General features: G+C 34.7%; 1 protein-coding gene across 3 annotated transcripts in view; it reads right to left on the bottom strand.

Annotated features, from left to right (window-relative positions):
• Scgdelta (sarcoglycan delta) overlaps nucleotides 1–26,974 on the bottom strand; it is a 436,735-nt gene that overhangs the window by 15,969 nt on the left and 393,792 nt on the right. The window contains exon 9 of one of the 3 annotated variants that reach the window (XM_069847983.1): nucleotides 25,973–26,223. The exons of 1 other annotated variant lie outside the window; for it this stretch is intronic. In XM_069847983.1, the coding sequence (XP_069704084.1) occupies nucleotides 26,014–26,223 (210 nt within the window). In that variant the 3' untranslated portion in view covers nucleotides 25,973–26,013. Of the gene's footprint in view, nucleotides 1–8,856; nucleotides 26,224–26,974 lie in introns of those variants that run through there. One more of the 3 variants, XM_069847982.1, reaches the window with a different exon arrangement.

Here is a 26,974-nt window from a genome sequence, read left to right as displayed (position 1 = left end):
CAATACTAACAATACCATCCCATCGCACCTCTTCATACTCATCCTCTTTCACAATAGCCCTGCCAAGACTCTGGAACTCGCTACCTGCTAGCATCAGGGACTGTCGAAATAAAATTCAATTCAAACGCAAACTTACTAGGCACTTGGTCAGTAATTGAGACTCGTTCAGACATGGTTTCTTGTAAATAGTTCTTTTAATCTACCACAAAATATCTCAATATCCGGTAATTTCATCACTATAGAATTTTGTTATTGTACGTTTAATTTGTAATTTAGTAAATACAAAAATATTCTTTGTTCTTAACTTCTATGATAAAATGTCTAGCTTTCATTAATCAGGTATTCTTGTCGTACTTTAATTTTTATTGTAATTGTAATTGTAAATTTAATATTAATTGTAATCTTATTGTTCATGTTATAGTTGTAATCCCCTGGTAGAGGGGCAGAGAAGGCCTGACGGCCTTATCTCTACCAGGTTAAATAAATAAATCTAATCTAATCTAATCTAATCTAATAATGATACATAGGCTACTTATATTAATCTCTTTACTTAATTTGCAAGAAAACTGCACATTTTTATTGAAAAACTTCAAAGAGATATATCTTTACTCATCAGTTTCTCTAGTGACAAGAGTAAAAATTATAATCGTATAGTCTTTTCTATTTTCTGTCTTTCTCTTTGCCTTCGCATATGATCCATATATATCTTAATATCTCCTCCTACCACAAACGTCTCTCCCGTTCACCATTCCTTCCAGTGCATCCTTCAGTAGGCAGTTTCTTCTCAGTCAGTGACGCAACGAATTCCATTTTCTCTTCCCGATCAGTTTCAGCATCAGCATCATTCTTTCCCGGTAGGGGCAAGTTACCTGGTTGAGGTTTTTTCCGGGGTTTTCCCTCAACCCAATATGAGCAAATGCTGGGTAACATTCGGTGTTGGACCCCGGACCCATTTCATCGGCATTATCACCTTCATCTCATTCAGACGCTAAGTGACCTAAGATGTTGATATAGAGTCGTAAACCTATTAAAATAAATATATGTATGTATATATGTATGTATGTATGTATATATGTATAGAGAGAGAGAGGGGGAGAGAGAGAGAGAGGGAGGGAGAGAGAGAGAGAGAGAGAGAGAGAGAGAGAGACCAATTTTCTGATATTTCGTCTCTCAGGATTTCACTGAGAATTTTACAAAATAAAACCTTAACAACAAGGGGGTTCCATATTTCCATAACTCCATCACTATTCCTCCACGTCTACTTGTCTTCCCATTCCTTATTTTTCTTAATGCCTGCTGAACTTCCTTCTCCAAAATAGGGTCAATATATAGGCCTAAAGTCACATGAGTGAGAGTGTAAATCCAAGTACGATTTAATTTTAACTCTCCTGACATGCGAAAGAAGAATGTCGTCTAGCAGAGCGTCGTGGACTCTACTGTAGGTTCTGCTCTTCACATTTTCAACAGGGAACACACAATAGGCTACTGAAACGACCAACGCTTAGTGGCGACTGTGAACTGCTCTAGTGTAGATAGTCACAAAAATTATCTATCTACCGACATAATGCGTTTGACGTCAATTTGAAACCGTCTAATGAATTCTACTGCAGGCCTACTGTCCGTCTGAGTGGTTATGTCACAGGGTCATCGAAATGGGGAAGAAACCAATTGACAGTTACTTACTTAACGCGGTTCTTTTCTTTAAGTTATTTTATACAGTTGTATAATATTACGTGCGCTACGGAATGCGCGCTGGTTCGAATCCTCATGGGAGAAGAAATTTTCTCATGAAATTTCGGTCAGTGTATGGGACCAGTGCCCACCCAGCATCGTGATGCACTTGGGGAGCTACGATAAGTAGCGAAATCCGGTTGCGAATGCCAGCTATAACGGCTGGGGGCTCATCGTGCTAACCACACGATACCTCCATTCTGGTTGGATGATCGTCCACCTCTGCTTCGGCATGTGGGCGTGAGGCCAGCAGCCGGCTGGTCGGTCTAGGCCCTTCACGGGCTGTAGCGCCACGGATTATTATTTATAATATTACTTAGATATCGAATTCCGAACAGCAAATGTTTTCAGGAAGCAGCTAAGACAGTCCAGCCAAAAGACTTTACAAAGGGGCCAGCAGAAACGGATGGGGGAAACAGCGATGAGACATAACTACTTTCATGAACAGTACTTACATTTCATTGATCTGTTTGTCTATCGTTAAAAGAGCATATACCGTCATGCTGGAAAACAACTACCCTTACCTAAACTTCCCTCCACTACCACACGCATACAAACACAGTGATCTTTACAACAGTTCGGTTAGTGTCATACCTGAGTGAGAAGTATTAACAGGTGGTATATTCAAGAAGTTTTGTAATACTATAATACCTGAGCAAAATATATCAGAATTTAAAATACATAAAAACACTACGAGACATGGCAAAAAACACAAGGAATTTCTTGTTTCTTCCATTAACCTCTATTAGTAAAACTAATATTTGAATTTATTTCCCTAACATTCTACATAGTGATTCAGCTATTGTATGCTACAAGACTGTTCTCTGAAAGCTAAGAAACAAAGGAAAAAATCAGAAGAAAATGGAGTAAGCATAAAAGAAAGACAAGAATTACACTAGGCTGTGGCAGTAAAAAAAAAACAGAAGAAGAAATGAGGAAAAAGGTGAAAAAGAAAAAGAAAGAAGAAATATCTTAGATGAAAACATTAAATATGAAAAGTACGCTTAGTAAATAAAGAGAAATTAGCTCCATGGAAAAAACAAGAAGAATAGAAATGTAGAAAAATAATAAAATGAAATAATAGAAAGAGGAATGTTGAAAAATTATAGAAAAGCGAAGAACTAAAGTAAGAAAAGAAAAAATTAAAAAGAGAAAAACAGAAACAAATGAATACAAATAAAAAGAAATGAGGAAGGTAAAGAAAAATGTATAAATGAAAGAAAAAAGAAGAAGAGAGTAAGAGATGTGGACAGAAAAAAGGTGTGAAATGAAAGAGAATAATTATGACAGAAAGAAGTGTCAAACTGAAAATAATGCGTGTATGCATGCGTTTGTATCTGACACGCACCATCTTGTATTGAATCGATTTGAAACCAAACGCTTGAATAATTATTGAACCCTCGCCCTAGGCCTGCTCGCACACCACTGAGAACGCAGAGTTAGTGATGGGGAAAGTTGTGCAACTTCGCCCTTCGTGTAATTGGATTGATTATACCAACTACCATATCCAGCATGGACCACGCAAAGAAATGTTATAGTAATATGGGACGCATTGCATTCAAGTGAACTGCTCGTATGTTGGGCATTGCCCGTTTATTCCTAGGTATCATATTATTGTCATTAGTCATTACTATTTAAATTAATTCCATTATTACTGTAGTTTAGTTTCAGCATTCCTAACAACAACTGCAGTTGATTACAGTCCCATTCCATCAGGCAAAGAAGTGGGGATGTATGTATTTTTTTCTTCTTTCCTTTTTTCTTCCTCTCTGTCTCTCCTTTCCCTTCCTTTCGTTCTCTTCTTCTATCCTTTTCATTTCTTCCTTTATTCCTTCATTTCTTTCTATCTTTATATTTCCTTTCTTTCTTCCTTTTTTCCTTCTTCTCTTTCTTCCTTTTTTATATTTCATTTCTTCCTCTCTCTTTTGCTTTTTTCCTTTCTCTTTTGTTTTTTTTCCTTTCTTCCTTCCTTTCTTTCCTTTTTCCTTTGTTCCTTTCTCTTTTGCTTTTTTCTTTTCTTCCTCCCTCTCTTTCTTCCGCTTTTGCTTTTTTCCTTTCTACCTTTTTTCTTTTTTCCTTTCTTCCTTCCTCTTTTGCTTTGTTCCTTTCTTCCTTCCTTTCTTTCATTTTTCCTTTGTTCCTTCCTCTTTTCTTTTCTTCCTTCCTTTTTTCCTCTCTCTTTTGATTTTTTCCTTTCTTTCTTCCTCTTTTGTTTTTTCCTTTCTTCCTTCTTTTCTTCCTTTTTCCTTTGTTCCTTACTCTTTTGCTTTTTTTCTTTTCTTCCTCCCTTCCTTTCTTCCTTCCTCTTTTACTTTCTTCCTTTCTACCTTTTTTCTTTTTTCCTTTCTTACTTCCACTTTGGTTTTTTCCTTTCTTCCTTCCTTTCTTTCTTTTTTCCTTTGTTCCTTCCTCTTTTGCTTTTTTGTTTTCTCTCTTTCTTTCTTGTTTCCTTTCTTCCTTCCTCTTTTATTTTTTCCTTTCTTTCTTCCTTTGTTTCCTTTTTCCTTTGTTCCTTCCTCTTGTGCTTTTTTCTTTTCTTCCTCCCTTTATTTCTTCCTTCCTCTTTTGCTTTTATCCTTTCTACCTTTTTTCTTTTTTCCTTTCTTACTTCCTCTTTGGTTTTTTCCTTTCTTCCTTCCTTTCTTTCTTTTTTCCTTTGTTCCTTCCTCTTTTGCTTTTCAGTTTTCTCTCTTTCTTTCTTGTTTCCTTTCTTCCTTCCTCTTTTGCTTTTTTCCTTTCTTCCTTCCTTTCTTTCCTTTTTCCTTTGTTCCTTCCTCTTGTGGTTTTTTCTTTTCTACCTCCTTTATTTCTTCCTTTCTTCCTTCGTCCTTTGCTTTTTACCTTTCTTTCTTTCTTTCTTTCTTTCTTTATTTCTTTCCTCCTTTGGTCCTTCCTCTTTTGGTTTTTCTTTTCCTCTTTGTTTCTTCCTTTCCTCTTTTCTTACTTTCTCTCTTTCTTCCTTCCTTCATTTTTTCCTTCCTTTCTTTCTTTCTGTCTTCCTTTATTCCATCCATCCATCCATCCATCCATCAATCCATCCATCCATATGCGCAATGTTCAAAACATACAGAGGTGAGCCTGCCTGGAGAGAAATAAAAAATAGGTTGCAGCCGCCAAATACTCTTCAAGAAACGACCACTCATATAAATTGAGGGAAAGAAGACAGAGGACGGACACTGGAAAGTTTTCTTTTCTCAATCGTACTATCAGGGACTGGAATGCTTTACCTGCATACTTACTAAAGGCTTTACCAATAACCAAAAATGTATTTAAAAATAGGCTTAAGGACTTTCCTAATAGACGGTAGTATATTATACACACTACTTAAAGGGTGTAATTGATATCTTGTTATTTGAAGTGTTCTATCAATGAGGAAGTGTGTTGTCAGTGAAGTGTGTAGTGTCAGTGAAGTCTATTGTGTAAGTGAGGTGTGTTGGTGTCAGTGAAGTGGCTGTGCAAAGTATTTGGACAGTGAAATGGTTAGAAGTGTTAGTGAAATCAGGTAGAATCAGTGCAGTGAGTGAGTGACAGTGAAATAAGTGTAGTGCCGATAGGTACTTGTGCAGGTATGAACCTGTCACACTCGTGGGTCTTAGTTCGAACTTAGGATTAAGATACAAATTAGATTTACTTTAAATGTTATTTTAAGTGACCATGCTTCATTTAATTTAGGATGCTCCTTATTATTATTATTATTATTATTATTATTATTATTATTATTTATTTTTTTTATTAGCTGTGTTTATTATTAATTGTCATTATTGAGTGTAATTAGTTACCACTGCCACCGGATATATACCCATTTGCAGTGTGAATAAATCCATCCATCCATCCATCCATCCACCCACCCACCCACCCACCCACCCACCCACCCACCCACCCATCCATCCATCCATCCATCCATCCATCCATCCATCCATCCATCCATCCATCCATCCATCCATCCATCCATCCATCCATCCATCCATCCATCCATCCATCCATCCATCCATCCATCCATCCATCTATCTATCTATCTATCTATCTATCTATCTATCTATCTATCTATCTATCTATCTATCTATCTATCTATCTTCTTCCCTTTATTTCTTTTATTTTCTGCTTCCTTTCTTTCTTCCCTCCTCTTTTATCCGGCTTAGACAGCACTGCAATTAGGGAAGGGGGATTCATTTGATCATACATTAAGCAACACACAAATGCAGATCTGGATATTGACATGACGCGAAACTAACGCTGAAATATCCCAGATTAATTATCAGGTAACGGAGAAATATCCAACCCCGTGAACGGCAGACACATTTTCTCCATTGTCCACAATATGAATCGAACATTGGACCGCTTGGCTGTAAAGCGCACGCGCTGTCCAAATCGCCACAACGCACATCGGCGGACTGATTTTTATGTAGTAGGCCCTACATATTATAATAAAAAATATATATTTTTTTAATAGTAATAAGGGAAGAACAATCCATCTGTACTAAAGGCAAAATTGGATCACAATTATTGTGTATCGTTCCTGGTTAGTTCAGTGATAGAGCGTTGGCGTGCTTAGAAAAAGGTCCCGAGTTCGATCCCCGGTTCCGAAACAATTTTTACCTCTAATATTATTCAAACCAGATTACAAGACGCTAAACATGGAAGCCATTTTCAGTATTAATGTTTTTTTTTTTTTTTTTGCTTCATTTGACTCAAGTGCTTCGTCAGCTGTTTGCTTTCTCTATTATAAGTATACTTATAACATAAGGAACAGCTGATTAATATTAGTTTCCATTTGTTGGAGTAGTCAAGTATAACGGGCCCAGTAGAGTAATGTTTTAACTTGGCTTTTCTACCCCTTGCCTTGGCTCATTGTGCATCCTATATACAGTAAGTCATGACTGCCGAATTCCGACAGGTGACCCGGGTGGTATTTGTGAATCCAATGCTAACAGGTGGATTATCCTGCCTCAGTCCTGATAGAGTCAGGCCCATCCGCAGACGAGTAGCCTGATAATCCCCAAGGCTCGCAGCCCCAAATCCTCCTTTCATCGGAAACCCGTACTATACTCCAGACTTCACCTCAGCCTTTTTTAAACTATTGCAGATGATAGATGCAATGAGAGGAAGGTGGAGTTTGTTTCTGGGATGTTAGAAGGAAATGGAAGTACCCCGAGAAGAATCAATCACGACCTGGTTAGTAAACCTGATTGTATGCCAGTTGTCTTCTGTTTTCTACACTCTAAAAGCGAATGCCTTCTGCTATGCCAACTACATGATTTGGTAGTCCACAATCATAAACCATCGCTACTGCTGCTACTATTTATTATCAAAACTACTACAACCATAAATTATCACTACCGCTGCTATTTATTACCACCATCTCCGCGACTAATACTAATGTTTCTATTACTAATACCACCATACTACAAACACAAACCATCACTACTATTACTATTTATTACTACTAACACAATCACTATCACCACTACTACTAGTATTACAATTGCTATTGCTAATACTACCACTACCACCACTACTACTACTACCACCACCACCATAACCACAACAATCATTAATATTACTATTTATTACTATTACAACCACCATCGCAGCCGGTCGGTTAAGGCGCTTGCCTGCCGATCCGGAGTTGCTCTCGGTCGCGGGCTGTTTACATGGTTGGGTTTTTTCCGAGATTTTCCCCAACCGTAAGGCAAATGTCAGGTAATCTAAGGCGAATCCTCGGCCTCATCTCGCCAAAATATCATATAGCTGTCAACAATTCCATCAACGCTAAATAACCTCGTAGGTAATACAACGTCGTTAAATAATCGAGTAAAAAACACCATCACCGCTATTACTACAACCACAACTACTATTCTTATTAGTAGTATTACTACTGTTACTAGTACTACTAATTCTACTACGAGTACAACCACTACTACAGTACTATTATTACTCTTAAGGCTAATTCACAATGAAAATTAAACATAACGTAAGCGTTAACTTAAGAATATAAACGTTACGGTAAAATCAAGAAGTCATACCATCATTCACGATAGGAACATTAACATAACAGCAAACATACTTGGTAACCAAGGAAACATAACAACGACGCCATTTCCTCACATTCTGTCGTATACTTCAGCGCTCCACGATTGTGTTCTGTTTGCAAATCACGTAAGCATAAGCATGAAAGTTTGGAGTTTGCAAGCTTTCATGTTAACGTCTTACGATAATGTTTATGTCAATGCTTATGTGAATCATTGTGAACGATCCCATTTGGTGGCCTGGGTGCAAACTTGTGTTTATATTACGGTTATGTTTAATTTTCATTGTGAATAAGCCTTTACTAGTACTGTACTACTACTACTACTACTACTACTACTACTACCACCACCACCACCACCACCACCACGACTACTACTACTACTACTACTACTACTACTACTACTACTACTACTACTACTACTACTACTACTACTACTACTACTGTTTGAAACTTACGAAGGATTCTTCTTCCTCAACTCCTAGTAGAAATTCAGTCTGATGAAACATCGAAGACAAAATGTGTATATTTTCTATATACACAAGTCTACCAGTGAGGAAAGGTGAAGGATCACAAAGATCCTTGTCAAGCACGTCTGATCAAACATCTTGAGAAAATTGTTACTAAACTGTAGGTTTTAAACTAATTTCGATTCAGTTTTTGGGCCATAAACTTCGTAATAGCAGCTATTTAGCCTATTTAATCTTTGTTTTTACAGTAATCACCCGTATTCGATTTTTGAAACTTAGTACAACTTGATGATTTCGTAACATGCCTTTAACATGGTCAGTCACAATATCTCTGGCAGATTTCAGCTATGTAGCATATACCTTTATAGTTGAAATGAAAAACATTCTCTCACAACTTTGTTTCTCGCGGTCTTCGCTTTTGTAGCGTACTACAACACTACCGTGTGCCCCCGAAGTAATCACTACGGGCAGACTCAAATTCTATTTAATAACAATTAATAGCTTTTGAAATTATTACATCATATTGTTTCAGGAAAATTCTTTTGTTAAAGTTTTCATGGGTACATTCCTATGCGAACTATACAACCACACATTTGAAGAAAATGGTTCAGTAAAACTTCAATCTATCAATGAATTCATTATACATTTTATTAAGTATTTTTTTATCTTTTCACTCTATGAACAAAAAATTCAACTTGTTTACATGGTTATTACCTTACAACACTCAATTGTTCTCAAATATCAGACATCAATGTTTTTTTTTTCCAATTATCCCAGAGGTTTTTCTTTTCAAAAATTATTTTTTGTCATAAAGAAGCTCATTCCTAAGTAGAATCTAGCAATCTGTTGTAACAACACAACGAGCTTCACACACACACAAATACAATAATTATCTCCCTTGATGCTGATCTAAACACATGCTATACACGAGTCAATATTTTAACATAATTTCGTAAATTGTAGTCACTCTTCCTGGAAGGTTAGTCAACACATCGATTGCACCTCCATCAGTTATGTATCAGTGCTTTTCCCTATTGAATACTGTTAAATGAAACGTAATTTAATTAAAACCGTTATGTTCACTGGAATAGTAAGTTTTCAGTAGAACAAGATACACTCACCAATGAGAAGGTTTGTTTGAAATTACCATTTTTTGTTCATTTACCAAAAATGTGTGTGTATAAATTAACAGTAACACCAAACTGGTGTGTACTGAGTTACAGCCCGCAGGCTTGTGTACACCTGTTGAATATCTTACATTTATGTTCCCTTACTTTTCACAACTTGGAGTGGTATAACAGTTCTGTCCCTTTAGTTGGAGAGACATTTCATGGTGTTAATTATATCAAAATATACTGAAATGAAAACTCAGTATACTAAATACTATGTAGCCATACTATTTGGACGCATTTTCACATGAATTTTTTTAAATAAAATAAAATATTTATGTGTAAAGTTTCCTGTATAATAATTTAAAAAAATTCAGGACAAAATAGAGCAAATGAATCGATAATTTTAGAAACAAGTAACTCCACTTTTTTCACAAAATAGTTTTCTGTTTTAATGCATTCATTTGACATAGTGCATATTTCTGTGTAGAAAGAACGCAACTTTCGGCTCTTATCTTGAATATACTGTAATGAAAACTCAGTATACTAAATACTATGTAGCCATATTATTTGGACGCATTCTCACATGAAAATGTTTAAATAAAATAAAATATGTATGTATAAAGTTTCCAGTATAATTATTTAAAAAATTCAGGACAAAATAGAGTAAATGAATCGGTAATTTTATAAACAACGTAACTACACTTTTTTCACAAAATTAGTTTTCTGTTTAATACATTCATTTGACATAGTTGCATATTTCTGTGTAGAAAGAATGCAACTTTCGGCTCTTATCTTGCACATACTGTAATGAAAACTCAGTGCACTAAATACTATGTAGCCATACTATTTGGACGCATTCTCACATGAAAATTTTTAAATAAAATAAAATATGTATGTATAAAGTTTCCTGTATATTAATTAAAAAAAATCAGGACAAAATAGAGCAAATGAATCGGTAATTGTAGAAACAACGTAACTCCACGTTTTTCACAAAATTAGTTTTATGTTTTAATGCATTCATTTGACATAGTAGAATATTTCTGTGTAGAAAAACGCAACTTTCGGCTCTTATCTAGCATATACTGCCAGTGAAAAATCGTGGTTAGTTTAGAAACAACGGATCTCCTGTGGTTCTGTTGTTTCTACTGTTAACAGTGACAACACTTTTACTTCATTTTACATATATGATGGAACTAAAGGAAGTAAGGATTCAAATCGTCACCTGAATGCAAGAACTAGGTAACTTCATTTTTCATATTTTGTGCTATTTACTTATTTATTGCACTAAGGAATATGTCTCGTTTTCTTTTACCTATTTGTTATATTGGAAAATAGATGTCGCTGGTATCGTTCAGTCATTTACCTGGTTCTTGCGATTTTTGCTATGCTATAAAAGAGGTAACTAAAAAACGCAAATTTCGAGTTACCTAGTTCTTGCATTCACGTGACGAAATGAAGTCGTGTATTTCCTCTTACATTACATAGATAATTTATTGTCCAAAGATGTCAGAGAACTGCATTTATTTTCAGATAGTTGCGGGGGCCAGAATAGGAACCGTATTGTAATTCGAATCTTGTATCATTGGCAGAAACGGAACGTTTCAATGTGATCAAGCATTTTCATTACGAGGACATTCTTTTCTGCCCAATGACCGGTATTTCGGAGTAGTGAAAAGGCTCCTGACAATACATGACAGGATTTATGTCTCAAAGTAAGTTTGTGAAATAATAGTAAAATCAAGCTCTTCCGAAAGTTCCCTGTTACTATGGTGGACATTCATCTTATAATAAACTTCAAAGATTTGTAGCCTCGTCTTTATAAAAATACTTATAGTTAATTCTTCAGAAACTGAACATCTTCCAAGAAACAAGCGTACTTTATTTCAAATAAGAGCTCCCTGGAGCTGTAATAATAGCACCGTTTATTGGAACCATTTTTGAGCACACATTCATTCTTCGAGACACTGGTAAACGGAATGTAACTTTGTCACAAACAAGGGCTTACAGGGATGAACTGAAACTAAATGATGCTAAACCATAAGAAAATCTTGCAATATATTCCTGGACATAAATTATTTTATACTCACATTTTGAAAAATTATTCATAAAAGTAGTGTGCTTCTTTTGCGTTGAACGCTAATGTAAACCTAAGCTGTACTGAATTAATTTTCATACACAACTTTTTTTCTGGGTAAAGAAATGAGAACATTCATGTCAAAATTGTAATAATTTCAAATAATTTTGTTTAGTAATTGACAGTTACAATGTGAAAAAGTATCATTCGTAACAGTTCTTTGATTTATTTATTATTTATAATCTAGATTGTAATGAAAGTACAATATATGATAAACATTTTCTCTGATATTTTGTGTTAAGTTTAGAAACAACATAGCTCCTGAAATTTTGGCCTTAAATTTAATATATTTTATACTATATTTTGCATTTGAATTATACGTTAAATAATCTGTTTAACAGTTTCTTTAAATGTGCAAAAATTCCACTGAAGTAGCTACCTGCATATTTTCATAAATTAGTTTTTTTTTATCATTTGTGAAAAATTTATGTTTGTGGAGTTACGTTGTTTCTAAAATGAAATTACCGATTCAAATTACCAAGTGTTTAACGCTGAAATTGGCTAAGTAGCCTATCCCATAGGATACACAAGTTTAAATTGTATTCTTTAATTTAATAAAATAACGGAAAAGGAATTAGTACAAAATATTTCATTTTAAGGTCAATTACGGAATAATATAAATACAACAAAATAAATGTACTATGGTTACTACGTTAATTGTTTTCTCTGCAATTCGACACTGATTAAAAAATAGGTATGAGAAATGAGTTCCTCCAATGTTTCCGGTTAAACAATTTAATAATAATATTTAATTAGAGCTCCTCACAACTAAAAACAGAGTATATTATATCCAGAGTAGTGCAATCAGCTAGTCGGACGCCACTGTTATTCCATTTCAACACGCTTGGGGTAGGAACATTTAAAATAAAACTCAATTTAGGCCAGTGACCGTGGCCCTTAAAATAAAAATATTTGATTCTGATTTAGACAACATTCATTCCCTATAAACTACATAGGCAAATAGCGCACTCTGGAATAACAATGACTGATTTGTCGGCATTTCCAGCGGAAAGGATTTCGGTACTCTGGATATCCACGGACTCTGACTAAAAGGGTTTTCCAGCGTGTAGGGAATTATAAGTATGGACACTGTACGTCTATACCTTTTATGTAGTAGTCCTTATTTCAGTGACCTTCAAACCAGCTCTACCTACATCAGCGGGAGGTTCTGCCTTTCTGCTAGAGTTGACTCTAATATCGCACCAGCAGTCGACAGTAGAAATACTTTTCAGCAGATATGCCAGCTGCTCTGTAAACTGCTTTATCCTGTGTGCATGTAACTTCAAAGTTTATATGCTTCAACTTCTATTTATTACACTACTTCCCTAATATGAAGTAGTACAATTTGGTCTACAATTATTCTACTTTGTTCCAAGTTTTTTTTCTCTAATTTTGATGTAAGTTTAATGGACACTAGGACCAATTAATTCATTTTTAACTGTTTGTTAGATGCACTAAGAGTAAGGTGTGTGCAGATTTTCAGCTCAATCGGTATGCTAAATTCGAAATAATTTTATTTTAATTATGCAATTTAGTGATACATTAAAAATGTTTCATGCGCATTAATTTAAATACAGCAAGTTGATACGAACTCTGCTTCATGGGCAATATTTTAACTTTGAGAAATTCATGATTTCTAGGATAGTTTAGGCACAATACTTTCTTTTTAATGAAACATTAATTTATTAATATTTTCGATTTACATCATTTTTGTGGCTTCTAATTTTCAAGATGTCATAAAATATAAGCAGGGTCGCGTACGAATGTTTTCATTGAATTTGGTGAATATTGCATGAGCATGAAGGATTTTGAACACCTAAAAACGTAGTTTGAGAAAAAGTTAAATTTATGAAAAGTGATATAAGCTTAACACTGACATATGGAACAGGCCTAAATAAAATTTCCCCTAGTCCTCAAAGAAGACGAAGAGGTAAAGAAACATCTTACTATAAACTTCCTAAGTCCGTGTCCCTTAAATAATGTGAAGTCATATTATAAATTTAGTTTACCAAAGCGTTTCCCCGTAAGCAAGACGTGGATATTTTACTTATTGAAATAGAATTCACGCTTACTTTACTTTTTCGCATATTTTTTTTTTTAATTTTTGAATTCAGATTTAAGTTTAAATAAAATAAATTCCAGATAATTGCAGATGAAATGCAATTGTTTTCTTTTATATTACTTTTGTAGCATAGACACGTTTAATATTTTCACTTTTAAACTTAGATTTATGTTTAAATAATTATTGTCAGATGTCTGCACGTTGTGAAACAAAAGTTTATGAACATAGGGTTTTTGCATTATCCAACTTTATCCCAGACTAACCTAGAATTCTGTTCAAAATTAAGTTATACGAGTATGTCAGATAATTGCCAATTTCAAAGAAAATATTTTCTCGTGCTTTATTTGTGAAGTTTTTATTTTAAAAAATAATCGTAATTTTTGCATTTACCTAAAGTTACTCTACACGTTGTCTCTCATTTCGAATGAAGTAAAAGCGACAAAATTGCTGATTGTAAAACAGATGTGAAAATCGTTTATAAATTCTGGTTTCCACATGTCCGGAACCCATAACGAAGTGGGTTGCAATTATTTATACGTAACGTGTAGTGCATACGAATTCAGAAGCACGGCTTTGTCCTCATTTCATGTGCATGTTATGGCGCTGCTATCGCTTCATGGAGTAAACAGACGGGGCAGAGGCAAACACTGTGGTAGTGTTTAACAATAATGTCAGTCAATGCAGATCAAATGACGCAATTCTCCTGCGTTATTAACGATATTAGTCACTGCATAAATAACAAATATATTTTTAGATTACTTATAATGACTGCAAATACCGCACACACTTTAAAACTTTACAAACATTTGCATTTATATTATTACTTGCTATCTGATTATCGAATACTTTTTTGGAAATTTAACATGTTTTTTATCCACGAATAGTTAGATAAAAAGCTAGTGTCGGATTCCTTGTGAGTAAAAATGTAATTTTTGGAGAACAAAGACTTTCTTTGCGAGATTCTTGCGATGTACTCCCGTTTCCCTACCAGCATATAAATGAATCTGTGTCATTCAGAAATAAGGCAGATATAATCAATTCACACTACAGCTGGATTAAGACACAGTAGAAATTATGGACCAAGATTATACAATTCAGTATTGAAAAATAATCCAGACCAAAGCAATTTACACATTCTTAAGTTTAAAAATAAAGTGAAAATGTTTGTATGATATATAACTTTTATTATTATTTTAAGTGTTCTAGCTTTAATGGTACTAATTTTTATTGTATTTATCTGATGCCTGTAACCTATAAGATAAAATATTGTAATAAATATAAACAGATCTTTTCTTAATTAATAACAGTGTATATCTCCAATAAATGATTTCTTAGCATCGCCACAGATACACTTGATTGTACTTGTCACTATCTCTGTCACTAGAGATTTATTAAAATTTATATTTTCCCCGCCATTCAAAAAATATTTTGATATGATACCTCTTACACAAAAGGGAAGATCTATAACTGAAACTTGATTAATATATTTCAGTATTATTTGTATTTATCCTGGTAATAATGAACAGTTTGACTCGTAGACATTTTGTTTTTCAGCATTAACTTCCCATGATTGCATGAGAAGATTCGAAGAGAACGGCAGTTACGTAGACCTTCGGCTCCCCCCTATTATCAATAATGCATAATACAATGTCAATACGGCGGTTGCTGTCGTCTGCGATGCAACGAACTTTTCTGTTAATTTTCGAGTTCATTTTTTTCCTGGTTATTATATGCTTATTTAAGTTGTGTTAGCTCTCGCTAAGTGGATTTATATTTTATTTTATCCGTCCTAGTATTTATTTTATTATTGTAAATAGTTTTGTTTTATTATTATTATTATTATTATTATTATTATTATTATTATTATTGAATTAATTTGTATCTCTGTATCATCTCCGTCACGGTTATTCCATTATTATTATTATTATTATTATTATTATTATTATTATTATTATTATTATTATTATTACTATTATTTCTATCATCAACATTATCATTGATCTCTGTAAAATTTATGTAGACTACTGGACTGTACCTGAGCACGAGCATATGCTCATTTCGGATATATATTTCATATGTATCATTTCAAATGTTAAATTGTGAATAAATATGAAATTTGAATTTGAAATAATAGCTACCACAGTGAACGGAGACGGCAAATTGATATACAGACGGTTTGTTCCGTAAAGAGGAATCGTTTTTTGTCAAATGATGAACAACCAAAATGATCGTAGACGTAGAGGAAGTTGTTTTCGTATAAAATGGAATTTGGTTAATTATTGATACCCTGTTCCTATCAGTAACACGTGTTAATATGTTTTTTTTTTAATCAAATCGAAGATTTACAGGTTTAAACGCAGTAAAAAAACTGTGGACTTTCAAAGGCGATTTCAATTCACAAGATGTCTTCTTTTGGAAAAGATAAAATGAGATTTCTTTAGTATATATATTTAACGAAACTGTACTTATTTATAACTGTTTGTGAATGAGAGAACTGTTAACACAATCAACTACTACACCTAATTATCACCAATTGAAATAATTTGTAAATTTTTTTGTGTTTTTGTCTAGACTACAATTTACTGTATGAAGACAAATTGTGATACCTCTATAATACCAACGTTAATAATTATGTTGGCCAGCAAATCAAATATCGTGAATTAAAATCTGACATATTGTGAGGAATTATAGGGGCAATAAAATATTCGTTGAAGGTCTTCCCTCAGCAACGAAAAACGTCGCAAATTCAGGGCTATAGGTTTTTCCTTCCTTAAGGAGGAGGGGCCCGAAGGTTAGTACTGCAGTTTCCAGTAGGCTTATTGTGCCTTACCGCTCCTACAATATGAAACGTTTTTAGTTCGAACGATCTCTTCTTTTCAGATATCGTGACTCAGCTGTGTGGTGCCATCTACAAATTAAATGTGGTTTATACATGACGGAGCACCAGCCCATTTCCATAACAGTCAGACGACATCTAACACGGATATTTAATCTTCAGTGCATTGGCTGGGGAGGTCCTGTATCATGGCCTGCTCGTTCACCAGATCTTGGACTTCTGGTTATGGGGACACTTAAAGGCCTTTGTGTATGCAACATCCACTGAAGACGTTCAAACACTGCAGAAGCTTATTTTCAACGCTTGTCAGCTGATCCCAGACCAACGAGGGGTGTTTGAAAGGTTGCGTGGTTACCAGAGGCCCGCTCCCACTTAGTGGATTAGAATCGAACAGAATTTCTCTTCACAATATATTTATATGGAAGATAGCAGAAAGTGGTGCGTCGAATCGAACCGAACCGAATCTAGCAGAAGAGAATTCATGAGCTAGAATATTTATTCCACTGCTGGAACAGAATTTCATGTTTTGGGTATGATCGTAAGTTCTCGTGAATCCTTCTTGAAAAAACAAATGAACCATATCCATTCTTGACGGCTTAATTAATTTACTATTGAAAGTTACTGCTGAAATAGTATGTATAGAAAAATCATAATTTAATATAAACGAATAAAAAATAATACATCTTTTGCAGTATTATCCTCTTTTGTATGACAAAACACAAAAGTAGTGTTCGGTTCGATTTCACTAGATGGGAGCGATAGCAGACTTTTCGTTTCGATTCGGTTCGATTCCACTAAGGGGAGCGAGCCTTAACACGTCTAGCAGAAGGCTGTGTTATGATCAAAGCTCAGAACTTGGGGACTTGTGTCTTTGCATGTGGCTAAGCGACCGGACTTCAATGTGAATTAGAAAAGTGGATTCTGGCTGGAACAACATATTGATAGTATTATGGTAGATTGAAACACGTAATTTTATAGCATATGTATATAATAAAAATAAACATGAGCAATATATCAAATTTACTGTTCTGCTGTGTACATTTTATTACAGTGTATATTCGAAAATTTTCGAACCCATAACTTCTACGCCTGTTAGTTAAACATGATTTGAAACGAGCAAAACTTATTTCCTCGTCACATGAAGTGACGGGAGCAAACTTAAAATACCTACTGAATGTTTTCATTGTCTCTGTTTTCCGTTCGATTTTCAGCAGTTATAAGCCGGTCTCATATCTGAAAAAGATAAGTATATCCTAATCTTTTCTCGATAATAGTTTTCAATTCGGTCACTAATACTATGACTTGGTCCACCAATTTAAAGGACTACAATGTCTTTCAATGAATGCCTCTAGTTTGTGTGTGGGGCAACATCCAAAACTCCTTTCGCAGAAAATAACGTATCTCCTCCGAATTCCTCCACAAAATTCTGTACCTAAAATTTAAAAAATGTATTTTGAAACTTCTTTGATGCTCATTTCAATAACACGTATTTTCTAATTCCTCAAACAGACCGTTTACCTGTAATTCTCTGAATATCATTCATTGGCTTCGACATACAGTTTCTTCGTCCGTCTTCCTATCATTCGATGTGACCACTTTCTTAGTGTATACGACTGTCCCTGGGCACTTGCAGCGTGAGCTTTGAGTACGTTGTACGTGTAATTTTACTCATGCACACGACATACAAGTCCCCAAGTTCCCAGCTTTGGTTATGATCAGGCTTCGAGACTTCGGACCCAGTAGAGTAGTTCAATGTGAAATCCGCATAACGACGTACTGAGTATAGTGGTAAAGCGTACAGTGGGTGGGGGTATTGTAGAATGAATACCAACAAATACGCAAAGGCTGTTGCAAAATTCAAGAGATTAGCACACGCTCTTCCTCTATCTCCTGAGCTCATTGTTTCTGGATGGGGTACATGACTTAATGCAGCTATTTATTATACCAAATACTCCCGTATAATTGTGCAGATAATCAACACATTGAGTGAAGACTGTTCTGCAATCAGAATAATTAAAGCTCCGGATTAGAAGGTTCTGACGAATAATTTGGCTTTCATACAAACCCATTTTCAAACTGTGTCTGAGACTATGACACGGTTAGAAAAGTCAGAGCAAGAGATGCCGGAAGCCCTCAAATTAGATGAGGAAATGACACAGAGAATTAATGAGACACCAAGTACACCAGTTACTGAACGTGTAAAACAGAAGTGGAAATCAATTTTATGTAAAAATAACGGATATGGAACTTTATATAACATAAACTGCAAATTAGTGGATATAGAGTCACCCGAGAATAAAGGACTGTCTCTTAGAGACTGCAATGATGTTAGGTTTTTTCGTTTTGCTCCTATCACGTCATGCGACGTAGAGCGCAACTTTTCACAGTACAAACTTTGTTTGGCAGATAATCGAAAAAGATTTACGTTTGAGACACTGAGAATATATCTTGTAGTACATTGCAATTCGGTACTGTAACTGCACTTCCTAAAGACGACCAATAGGATAAATGAAGAAATTAGAATTGCTACATGTTTATTTCCACCATTAACACTGTGTATAATTAAACACAAATGGCTATAAAAGACAGGAGAATAAAACTTTTCACATTCTTTTGACATTGTCATTGTGTAACGTATATTTATTTTCAGAATGTACATATGTGTCTGTTTCCCCATACTACCGTACTCTACTCTAAACAGCAACGTTATTACCTGAACACACCTCCACTTTTCGCTACCTGCAGCGAGTCAACAACCTATACTACACGCACAGTAAACTTATTGTATCGGGTCCCAAGTCTCGAAGTCTAGTTATGATGGATGGAAGTCACATTAAACATCTATGAACAAGTAAGTTCTAATATCTCGGAAGATATTAATTTCAGAACGCAATAATATATGTTTATTAGACTTTTTTGCTTGTTTTGATGAGTTCTACCACCTCTTAAAATATTATTTTTTAACACCTTCTATAGACGTTTTACGCTAACACGTGGGTTTCCTTAATTCCCTACCAAATCTCTCTTTTTTTTCTGGAGAGTCCGATTAACTCTTTAGTAAATAGTATGCCTTTGTCTTGTTTGTATCATTCTAACATAAATTGATTGCCAGATTCTATACATAATCAAAATATGCATAATATTTCAGAAGAAATACATACCATGATTCAAAATGATGAAAAGACTTTCCAATGTTTGTTATAAAGTAATTATTAATAGTACAACAACATGATGTGCTTCAACTGTTAGTAAAACTGTCAAAGTTTCGATTTTACTCCACAAAACAGATCCGTAGCTGGCGAAGACAAATTCAGTCTCGACAAACAAACATGATGCTGAATCTCATTTCTGTATTCCTATCGCTAAACATGTCAGATTGTTGAATTGGACGTGGTATCGTCCCTAATCTGATCGATCGTGCTTGGCCTCAGGTTCGCCAGACCTATTCAATGCAATTTCTTTCTTTGGGAATATCGAAAGACGCCGTGATTGTTCACCTCTGACATAAGGCTTTCAACAAGGAACATTGCTCCGACTGTATCAATTGACAGATATATGTTGGAGAGATTGTGACAAGAATTTGACTATCGGATTGATGTATGCTGAACGGTACGGATTTCTCTCATTGAGTGTTCGTAATTTTCCAATTAAAATTCCGAGAGAAGCCAACAGTTGATGCACACCATGTTATTGTATCACTAATTAGTTGTGAGATTATATTCATATGTATTAATTCTTTTTTTTTTATTTAATACTTGTATACTAGAATGTATTTTCCTTTTGTGTATTCAGTCTCTTTTTTATTATATATATTTTTTATTATTATTATTTTGAAGTTAAAACTGATTGTGTATATGTACTCAATCTCTCTTTTCTACTTTATTATGTTTATTATTATTTTTAAGTTAATATTTGTATACCGGTATGTATTTTTCTGTATGTGATTTGATCCTGGTTGAGTGAAAGAGAAGGCCTGATGGTCTTAACTCTGCCAGGGAAAATAAAACTATTATTATTATTATTATTATTATTATTATTATTACTACTAATGTTTGTTTAATCAGCAGTCTGAAGACTGGTTGTAACCTCATAAGTGACACTAATAAAGCATCATTCATGAGGAAACTAAGCCAGGAGATAATGAGGTAGGGTGGCTAGTTCCTTTCCCCCTCCATTCCATACGTCGCTAACTAGTAGGGCTAGGATTTCGATGAACTATAAATAATGAAAAAAATGTCCTAAAACAATGCGTTTATGACCTAAAAATCTTTTAAAAATGCCCTTAAAAATACCCTAAAAATTGATCTTACATAATTGGGTTAGTAGGAATATTAATATTTAGACTAGTAATTAAATTAAATTATAGTACCAACATTCAAGTTTATTTAATTCTACATATTTTTTCTAAGTAGTATACTTTAATTAATTATATTATCTGATGTAGTTCCATGTAGTCCACCACAAGGCCACTCTTATCCGGAACTTGCAGGTATAGAGGGTTCTATATTGAAGGGGTAGTTGGACTGATCCATTACATGGGGGTGTACTACGTTGAAATGACAATATTTGTGTAGAAAAACGATTAAAATAATATACATAATAATGCGTATTAATGGACAAAAAATGTAGAGAAAATATCAAAGGAAATAAATAATATTTTACATTAATAAGGTGATTTATGGCCAAAATTAAATGAAAATATCCCAAAAATGACCGAATAAAACAAAAAAAATGTTCTTATGAGTTGTAAGAGGCAAAAAATGCAAAAAATGCCCTAAAATATGTTTAAAAAATTCAGTTTATCACATAACATATAAATACTGAAGCAGCAATGTTTCTGGATTACTAGAAAAAAGATGCAACTTCATCAAAATCCTAACCCTACTGACTAGTAACATAGTTCACTGATCAGACTTGAGATGTATGCAACAATTATGGTTCTTCCTCCGATACATATTGTCAAGTGCCCTTGTAATAAATGTGTCAGTCACAATCTCGAACAGAAGTATCACTAATAGTTACTTAAAAATAAATATACGAAAACTTTCTATCATTTTGTATGGATATGTACGAAATATATGACTGCATGCGTTAAATCACCATCTCAAAATGGTTTGCGCAAAAAAGTATATTCTTGAAAATCCAGTACTCGATTCTTTGCAATATCACATTTTGTCCTTATAATCCATACAAAAAATGAACAAGTAAATAAAGAATGCGAAGAAAACGTCCATGTAACTCAAAACATATAATATGGCTAATAAGAATTGGATAACCTTCTTATATATTAGAGAGTTGAAAATATATTCGTCATATCATCAGGAATACAATGCTATCCTTTTTGTTTTATTAATGAAACCTGGAGAGATAAAATTTCAAACAAACCTCACATTCAATCACAATAAATCAAACTTTGCATATGAGTAAATATCTTGCTTACTCTGAAACCATAATATTCATAATAGGACGTATCTGTAAACACCATTTGCATTTAAAACAAAAATTGCGTTAATTTTGCACCACAGGAGAAGACAAAAAAAAAAAAAAGAAAGAATTCGCTGTAGCGCTGCGTTGCTAGGTTACACGATCGCGCGCGGGGTTCTCACTGGCACTAGTATGCGTAGCGCTGTTCACACTAGTACGGATAATAGTTTTAACTCACAAAGGACGGGGCGTAGAGATGAACCACTGTTCTCACACGAGGGCTGCGTTCACAACAGACAGGGAACAAGCGGGGGTGGTGTTATGCATCGAGAGGAACTGCTTGCACCGTTTTCAGATCGTAGGCTCCAGAGATTTGACAACGACGCTTGTAGGAAGAGGCACTATGTTTATTGAAGGAATTTGAATAGACACGAGAGAGGACAGCAAGGAATAAGGTAAACAAATTCCATACTTAACAGAATAAGTGAGATTATAACATCGAAGTATATGGGGATTAACATTTAGGAAAATTAATGTAGGCCTACTGGAAGAAGTGCAGGATCAAATTCAGACATTTTTATTAAGAGATTTTTAAGTTGGCTAGAGATTTTTTTAAATAGTCATGATTTTTTGACAATTTGATATAAGAATAGGTTGACCAGATTCACATCGATAAAACAGGAGGATACAAAGCTTAAAAAACGAGGACATTGTTCGAAAAAAGAGGGCAGAAAATATGTAGTTAGATTTAGGCTTAGGCCTATATAATACTTTAAATTACGTCAATATCTATTTTATTACACAATATAATTACCGGACAGATTTAGGCTTATATCACATTGAAAGTATGTTAATATCCACCTTATTGTCCACACCTGTGGAGCAACGGTTAGCGCGTCTAGCCGCGAAACCAGGTGGCCCGGGTTCGATTCCCGGTCGGGGCAAGTTACCTGTTTGAGGTTTTTTTCCGGGGTTTTCCCTCAACCCAATATGAGCAAATGCTGGGTAGCTTTCGGTGTTGGACCCCGGATTCATTTCACCGGCATTATCACCTTCATCTCATTCAGACGCTAATAACCTAAGATGTTGATAAAGCGTCTTAAAATAACCTACTAAAATAAAAAAAAATAAATCCACCTTATTACAAAACAATTTATTATTAAAAAATAATAATGGTTTTACTGTTAGCTACATATGAAAGTTGGGAACTATAATAAAATTATTAGAGAGAACAGAAAATATCTATTTAGATTTACATTCGCTCCTCGATTTACTATACCCGTTTTTTTTAAGATGGGATATGACAGTTAAGCGGCCGAGCTTGGAGCGAATGGAAGCTAGCAATTGATGTTAGATGACTGACGTTAAAACATTAGGCTAATTGACAATTGAGGCGAAGGTAAAAACAAACAATACAAAAATCGACGTATCAATGCTAACATTTTGTGTATAATAAAAGTCGCCAAGAGAGCTATTAAGCACTCACCACGTGGGAACTGTAACTTTGGCAACTCAACCGTTGTTACCATAGCAACAGGCCTACCACGCTGTGACATACAGTTGTTTTTTCGATCGCAACGCTACTGTCATGTCCCATCTTTAAAAAAAAAAAAAGAGGTATAACTACCTCTGAGCAACAACCATAACAAAGAGGAGCAAAGGGAGTTATGACCGTTGGCAAAGAATATATTCCGTCGATGCTGTTGCCACTTACAGGCAAATTACTTCAAATAGCGTCAAAATATCAAGCATACAAGTTACGAAAAGGAGGACATTTCTCGATTTTTTAAAAATCCGCCCGAACCCCGGACAAAGGCCTAAGAAGGAGGATATCTCCGGACAAACGAGGGCGTCTGGTCACCCTATGTAAGAACAAATTAAAAATGTGGTAAATTAAGGAACTATAAACTGTAAATAATATTCTAAATTTACGTCCAAAGACACATTCAGACTTTTTAAACATTGCGTGAATACAAAAAGTGTAACTTGATAAGATAATATGTCTTATTCGTGTTATCCCCGATTCCTATAAAATAATACCGGAGTTATTCTGAAGTCAGTACATAAAAATTATTATGCCAATGCTGAATAATAATAATAATAATAATAATAATAATAATAATAATAATAATAATAATAATAATAGCAAGATAACTTTATGGAACAGTATAATTTCATATAATCATTTCCCTCCAGAATGAGAGCAACATAGTCGTTCCGGAAGTAATGATGAAAATAAAATCTATTCCGCCAATGGATTAAAAGCAGCATAATCTGAAAGAGAACTACTGTGTTATTTCTATAACCTTTTGTCTGTATAACAAGTTCATCAAAATTATTATGTGACCTAAACCGATAAAATAATTAATTACGCCGATAGAGTAGCAACAATAGTAACAATCTTGAGTGGTAACATCTTATTTATATTTTCCACCGATCTACCTACAGGGACAGGTAAATATTGGATGTACTGTGTAAACTCTTTGACTTTTCTAGAATTTGAATCCGTCTGAATACCGTAACCAACAGCTTAATCGATTGAGCTAATTCATCACCATAAATCTGTATTAATAATTGAAAAATTTATTGCTTTTCGATGTACTACTTTCTTTTTCTTTTTTTCTATTTTTTTTTCGAAAAATTAATTATGATCTTCACGTATTACAAATAGGACAATCGGGAAGTAATTCTTGTAGCAGTGAAGAGAAATTTACTTATTTTATGTATTACATCTGACTTTTACACGCTATCGTGAAAATTGTGTTGTTCTTCACAGATAAATTTCCTTTGGAAATTCAAATTATTTAATAGAAACATAGTTCGCTGAGTACGTGCTTAGAAATATTACTTTTAGCTGTTATAGCTGTTATAGAAAACGTGTGATTTTTTGGTACTCATATAATACAGTTTAACACTTGTACCTTTGATTGAATTAAATTCGAAAATTTCTACAGAGCGGAAGTTATTGTACAGTCTGTTTTGAATTTTTGATTTGAATTAGAAAATTTCTCAGGAGGGAAAATAATTTTTACAAATCTCTTACATGTTGTACTAATATCATGGAAGTTATTTCCCAGGCAATCTTTCGAAACAACAATTTAATTTTTATCCTTGACTGCAATTAAACATTTTTAGCTGTTCTAATATATTGGCGGCCAAATATTTAAAACATCAATATAGTATGGAACACTTTTTAATAATTTTCCGGAATTAATGTATGAAATTATAAAATTACGTCCACGAACTAAAAAGTTATTGATCACTGAGAAAGTTTTATAAAGGGGAAATTTTTATATGTTTATTAAAGTTTTATTTTTATCTGTTGAGGTAACATTGCGGAAATTGTATCTAAAAAAAGGACACTTACTTAACTGTGTCTTAAACTGTTGGGTTGTTATTAACATTTTGTTGCTCTCTTTCTTAAATTACGATTTTTTTCAAATTATACGTAACTTGTGAACTAAATCTGGCTACAGTAGATACATTGTAGACAGTTTTTTTACCGTAATTTCGCCTTAGATCTAATGACTACTATTGGATAGAGATTGATATTTATTTTAATGTTAATTTTAGTGTTTTAGATTGATAGAGATATCACCCTAAGAAAAGTGTTTATTTAATTTCAGAATTTAAAAGACAACAGAAGGAAATTCAAACATGAAGTGAAATGAATGACACTACATTATGAAAGACAAAAAGAAAAAAAAAAATTCAAGGGACAGATATGGAAGTAGCGATAGCAAAGAATATGCTGCAAGGTACATCGAAGGTACAGATAGGAATGCTTTAAAAAGAACAAGAAATAACAAATTTCAAAGAATGTGACACAATGAAGGGAACGTAAACATGTACATAGAACAAAGAACCGTAGCAAATATAAGAAATACAGAGACATTTTTGAAAGGACATATAAGGATATTTTGTGGAGAGATATTTCGTATAATGTAATGGGATCCGTTGCAAAAGACAGAGAGAGAAGATTAAAGGCAAAATAGAATAGTGATGGGGTGAGATGACAGAAACCAGGGCTAACTGCAGGAGCAGGCAGAAATAAACTGCAAAGGACCGACAGGGATTAAATGCAAGAGACAAACAGGGACAAACTTTAGGTGACAGACAGGGACAGCCTACAAGGGCAAACAGGGACGATCTGTGAAAGATAAAGAGGGACGCATTACGTCGCCATCTCTGGAGCGCTGTGGGGCTGCTGTGTGTCTCATCACCGACACACGTTGCTGTCGTCGTCCGCCGCACAGAGCCCCTCGGGGGGCGCCAGGAACAACTTGCCGTTGCTGCACACGCACAGTTGGTAGATGTCGTGGCGCGTGGGGTGGAGGCCCCTGGAGGGCGACTGCTGGGGCGGAGGCACGGGCGTTGGGGCAGCAGTTTTCAAACCCGGCAGATATACGTTGGCCGAGTCTAGTCGCACCTGGGCACACAAAGCAAAGCAAAATCGTTAATTAGTCGTACCTTGATATCAGTGTGCTATGGGAATCTAAGAGTATTTTTTTTTTTTCGTATTTTACGACGCTTTGTTAACTACGATGGTGATCTAGCTTCTGAGGAAAATGAAGGTGATAATGCCAACGAAATTGATGCGGTGTCCAGCGCTGAAAGTTACTCACTATTTGCTTGTAATGGGTTGAGGGAAAACCCCGAAAAACCTCAACCAGGTACGATGAAAGAGTAGTGGAACGGAGAAAAATTCTCTCCGGCACCGGGATTTGAACACAGGTTTTCAGCTCTTCGTGCTGATGCTTTATCCACTAAGCCACACCGGATTCCCATCCCGGTGTCGGATCGAATCGTCTCAGTTTAAGTTCCATCTCTTGGGTTCCCTCTAGTGGCGTGCCCTCTGCACTACGTCATAGCTGTCTATGAACGTAGGACAATGTCCACATATGTGCTGAGGTGTACTCGTTATGAGTGACTGATTGGCCGGGATCCGATGGAATAATACATATATATTATTTAATGTACCGAAGTACATATGATGTTTCCATGCAGATATTCTGCGTCATCGTACGATGAAAGAGTAGTGGAACGGAGAAAAAATCTCTTCGGCACCGGGATTTGATCCCGGGTTTTCAGCTGTACGTAGTGATGATGCTTTATCCACTAAGCATATATGTGGACATTGTCCTACGTTCATAGACAGCTATGACGTAGTGCAGAGGGCA

The sequence above is a fragment of the Periplaneta americana genome, chromosome 15, assembly GCF_040183065.1.
Source record: "Periplaneta americana isolate PAMFEO1 chromosome 15, P.americana_PAMFEO1_priV1, whole genome shotgun sequence".
NCBI lineage: Eukaryota > Metazoa > Arthropoda > Insecta > Blattodea > Blattidae > Periplaneta > Periplaneta americana.
This window is presented reverse-complemented; position numbering and strand designations above follow the sequence as displayed.